This window comes from Ceratosolen solmsi, unplaced genomic scaffold (genome assembly GCF_000503995.2).
Source record: "Ceratosolen solmsi marchali unplaced genomic scaffold, CerSol_1.0 scaffold41, whole genome shotgun sequence".
Lineage (NCBI taxonomy): Eukaryota > Metazoa > Arthropoda > Insecta > Hymenoptera > Agaonidae > Ceratosolen > Ceratosolen solmsi.
Genome location: NW_011948424.1, coordinates 899,622 through 905,312, shown reverse-complemented (window position 1 = coordinate 905,312; position 5,691 = coordinate 899,622). Strand labels below are relative to the sequence as shown.

General features: G+C 24.0%; 1 protein-coding gene across 1 annotated transcript in view; it reads left to right on the top strand.

Moving 5' to 3' along the window:
* Positions 1-5,691, top strand: part of LOC105362687 (calcium release-activated calcium channel protein 1) — a 10,216-nt gene continuing 4,525 nt past the window's right edge. The window contains exon 1 of the mRNA XM_011500172.1: positions 1-198. Coding sequence (XP_011498474.1) covers positions 1-198 — 198 coding nt within the window. The remainder of the gene's footprint in view (positions 199-5,691) is intronic.

Sequence of the window (5,691 nt, the reverse complement as noted above, 5' to 3'; positions counted from 1 at the left end):
ATGCCCAACAATAGTTACATCGAGGTGCTGAACAGGAAGGCGGCTCAGGATGGTGCCGCCACCTGTCAGCTGGAGGTCGAGCCGCGAAGACAGAAGCCCGGTTCCGCCGAGGAGATGCCGCCGATGCAACCGAGCAAATCCACCAAGTCCACGCAAATCGACGGCTCGCTTTGGAGGCTACCCAACCCGGGATACCAGGTGGGCTAACTCGTCGTGCGTGCCCACGCGGCTTAGTCGCGCGTTTCGTGATTTGCAAAATACAGCCAACTCGGTGTTTATTACGACCGCGAGTTATGTTTTCACGACATTACGACGATTTTAAAATCGACGACCTTTGCAGTGCTTTGTAGCGGCTGAATTTTTGCTTCATTACATTGACATTAACATTATCTGGAAGCAACGTTGTCTTTGCTTGGCGAAATTCCCGAAATGATAATGAAACATTAAAGGGGCCATTCGGCATCGTTGCGCGCTGTCAAACGGCTTTAATGAGCCATTCGCCGATTACTATTGAAGAGAGATAGACATAAATCGATAATTGTCATTGCGTATGATAATAATCAGATTCTTATTTAAAATTGAGTATTATTTGTAATTATGAAGCTAAGTACCGAATGACGCGTGAAACATAATAATGTGAAGTTAGACTTTTCATTTGCCATTCCTTCGCATTACTTAAGCATTAAAGCGCGAGTATTTCGAGACTATCACAATTTTCATAGGCACAACGTTCACATTGGAACATTACCGCCGCTCCATAATGCTTCTTGCGCTAATCATAAAAAATAAACGAAAATAATAATAACAGCAACAGCAACAACAACAACAACAACAACAACAACAACAACAATAATAATAATAATAATAATAATAATAACAACAACAGATAATATAAATATCTTTTGAAATGGAAATAGTAATTTGAAAGTCCTATCCTAACGATCCTCGCAGTAAAGAATAGGAGATTAGAATTTTGAAATTTGCTTGACATTCACAAGAAGTTTTTTTCAACATTCGTACTTTTTCAACGATACATTGTACATACTGCGAGGATGAGTTTTTGTAATTGAAATATTAATGTTGGCTGCAAGTAGCGAGTAATGAGTATGACGAATACGATTGTCTTTTTCATTCTTTCTTTCATTAATCATAAAATTAGGGAAGATATTTTATCCCCTTTTGTCCAGCTCTACCATTAGCATCGACATTTTTTTAATCTATACCTGTGCTGTCTAATATTATAATATATTTTTCAACTTCTTAGGTAAATTGTTATGCGGAGATATATCAATAAAAATCATAGATATTATCACAATCGCTTAATCATGAATATCGGAGAAATTGCCTATATACATATGCGTGCACATATTGTACCATTGAATTTCAATTGTCAATCAATTTAATATAAATATTCGGAATTTCTTCATCAAATTAGATAATTTTTATTTTTAATTATCTATTTTCATTAATACGTTGATTCTTAATGCTATGATAAAACTCAATATCGTATTATGTATTTATATTAGCTGATAAATCTTGATTTTATGATTAAATAAGTCGCTAGTAGATTAAAAATAATCTGAAAAATACAAATATGTATGAGGAATAACGTAGATTTAATGACTTTACGATGACAATTACTATAAAACTTACTATTTTTAACAACGGATTTCAAGCTTCCTTTCAATAATTACGCTAAATCCTATAATAAAACGAGTAATAGTAATTTATAATTTAATAATTTACCAACGGAGTAAATTATTTATCATAGTCGGGAATAAATTTTCAATTAGATTTAAAAAATTTTTATAATTCATTCAATTGTTGACTAATTTATACACTTTGATTTAAGCTGTGAACGATTTTTAGTTTTGTTATTCCTAATTAATACACGTTTATTGGATTTGATGCTGTTAACTAAATAAAATAGAGCAGTAAAGAGCAAAGAGACTAGTAAAAAAAAAAAATTAATATTAAATATATATTTTAATATACTTACTTTCATAATAAATGATTCATATTTATTTCATTTATTAATATTGTTATCACAATTCTAATATAATGTTTAAGAAACTTTGATAGTAACACGTGTTACATCATTTAGTTATATGTATTTCAAAATCATAGTAACAATGTAAATGTAAATTAGTAAATGTAAATAAAAAAATTATTTAAAAGAATTTTAATAAAGAATTACATGAATTGTCATACATAGTTTACAGTAAATACTTGTGATATTGTATTAAACTCTGTTTCAAATGATTTATATTAAAAATGCCAGATACATAAAAATAATAGCTTTATAGATTAGTAATTGTATTATAAATAAATCCACGATAAAAAAAAAAAGTAATACTTTAAATTTTATATTTTTCAAGATTTTTGATACGACAATATATTTATTTGTCCGAGTGAAAGTAAATCGTAATCGAATTAATCATTTTTCAATTATCAAGTAACAAATAAAATATCTTGCTTAATGTGCTATACTATTCATATTATTGATTGCGTATTAAATAGAATATTATTATTATAAAATATATTTAAAACCTTAATGATCTATTTATTATTTAAGAATATAGTCTAATAATTATATGTATAAAAATTTAAATAATCAGCTATTGTAAAATTTGATTAAAAAAATTAACTCATATATATATATATATATATATATATATATATATATATATATATATAATAATAATAATAAAATATATAAAACAAATTTTTCTAATGAAATTATAATACTATTATTACAATTCATCATTACTATTTTTTACTTTTATATCACAACTGATAATTATGTAGATCAACTTTGATTGTAACGATGACAATACTGACGGTCGAATGACAACCTTGAAATTTTGGGATTTACAAAAGTTTCTTCAAATAATAATTAATATCAATAATAATCTCTTTACGATTTTATCAAATTTATATGAAATTCTTTATTCGTGCAAACTGGTGACTTCAAAAACAATACAGCAATTACAGAATACAACATTAATAATTAATATATTTTACAATAAGTAATAAATATAATAATTAAATAGATAACAAAATCTTTGAAAATAGAAGAAATAGTCAATCATTTAGTAGTCAAGCACTGCTAATGAATATTAGCATGCTATATGAATCATTGAACTCATAACGTAAATGACGAAAAGAACAGTTTAATATCATGAAAAATTCATCAATCAACGATATGAAATGCTGTAAATTAAATAAAATTTTACATCGTAATAATGCAAAAGAAATAACAAGGTAATTTAAAATTTATAACTTTTATATTTTTAAATAGTATGTTTTAATATTAATTATTAGACGTAAATAAGGACAATAATAGGACAGTTTTTATAATTTCATATATTCTCGGTAATTAATATATTGTTCAAAGTAATTCAAAGATGGTTTTTGAAATTAATGTCTTATAATTAATTCTAGAAATTAATAAGAAAAATTAAGATAAATATTAAGATTAGATTAATATAAAAATATTATTATTCTTTTACATTATTTAGAAAAGCATGAACAAATCTGGTTAGAATATATTTAATCAAATAAGTGTTAAATTACGAAGACAATGAATTAGATTTTCTATTCTATAAACATTAATTTTAATTGTATTATCATCTTCATATCATGTTTGCTTATCTCTATTATGTAATCGACAAATATGTTGTCAAATATTGTATTCATCTTTGTGAATGGAAATATAAATCATAAAAATAAAATATTAAAAAATAATTCAACATTTTTTTGAAATCATGGCATTTTACGAAACGTTTTTGCAATGCTTTTTCAATTTTAAAGTTGTGATACAATAAATTTTTTTTAATTTCAAGTAAAATTTAAAGTTAAGTTTAAGAATCATGTTTCACGTTACTTTTATGGAAATATATATGTAATTAAGAAAAATCAGAATTTATTTAAGCTTTTGAAATAATAATTTGTTACGTAAATAAGATTAAAAATTTTTTTTTTCATTAAATATCATTATGCAAGTATTTTTATATTTACGATTTTTACTGTAATGAATCCTTGATTATAAATTTTCAATTATTTGAAGGGTACGTAATATATAAATATTTAATCTGAAATAATAAAATGCAAATATTGCCTGACAATCTTAACTTTAACAATAACTTTAAAATATATTTTAACATAAACTATTGGAAAATTTTCTAATAGAATCTCCGGTATATAATTTATAACTTCGATGCTTGTTATTTGATCCACAACTAATGAAAAATTTATATGACCTCTCTTTTGAATATTAATCAATTATTTTTCGTACTTTATTATTTCATCGCAATTATGTCGTTATTTAAAAAATGAAGATAAACAAAAATAATGTGGAAATTTCATCAAATTTTTCATAATTAAATTATCTACTTGTACATATTTCCGTAATAATTGAAGTTGTACTTGCTTACGACTATTTCAAATTAAATCTTTATTTGAATTAAAAATATTCAAAATTTAATAATATAATTGAATTTAATATAATATAATTTTAATGGGGAAATTTTATTTCTGTATTATTTCATATTATTTTAGATTATTATTAAAAAATTTTCCTGGATATATAGTTAGTTTTATCTCAAGGACCAATTAGAAGAATACTCAAAGGATAATACTTAATATAAAAAAAATTTTCTACTAAAATCATTAAATTTTATTGTCTATTTAATACACTAAATATAACTATAATTGCAAAATTATTGGAGTATATATTTTATTATTAACTATTAAATTATCTATTTATAAACATTCAGAAAAGAAAAAAAGAAGAAGAAAAGAAATGTAGATTGATTGTAACAATATTTTTTAATTCTAATAGGCAAAGTTCATAAATTATTCAAATAACTTCAATGAAATGTTGTAAAACATTATCTTTGATTTGTCTAATTGTAAAATATAAATTACTCGATCATTAAAAACTCTATAAATATTTAGATATGAGGTTTAATTTTTATCTTTATTTCTGTTAAAATAAAATAAACAAATAAATTAGTAAAGTCCTATTTCTATTTCAAAATCATTTACGTAATATAGTATTAAAAGTTTATATAGTAGATAATGTTTACTTAAAATTAATGTTGATATTATTATTATAAAATTAATGTTAATTATAAATATTTATGTTAGAAAGATTATTATAAAATTTGTATTTTGTTCAACCATATGTAGCAATTTATTATTCACATTATTTGCTAACAATTTTAATTAAGGAATATTATTTGTAATTGATTGATTACCTGCAAAGAGTTTCCGTCTTAAATAAATGAATTACCGTAGTATATTGTATTGAGACACGTGTAATGCGAAAATTAATTAAAATTATAATTCGGATATGAATCTATTTAATAATAATATTTAAGAAAAAGTGAGACAATTGATTTAAAATTGTTATGAGAGTACTCTGCAGTATGCTAATACTAATGCAAGTATTTCAATTTCACAGTTTTTAATCACTTTTTGTTATTTTTTGCATAGAACTAAACGCAAATAAAAGCACGTTTTATAGCATATTTGATTTTTTTTTATTACACTATAAGAATTATAAATAGATTTTCTAACTTGCGAGTAAATGAAAGAATGGAAAAATTAATAAAATTTCTGGACTTGGTTTGATATAAATATTATACATTACACATAAACCCAACGCGCGTACATACGCACGCACGC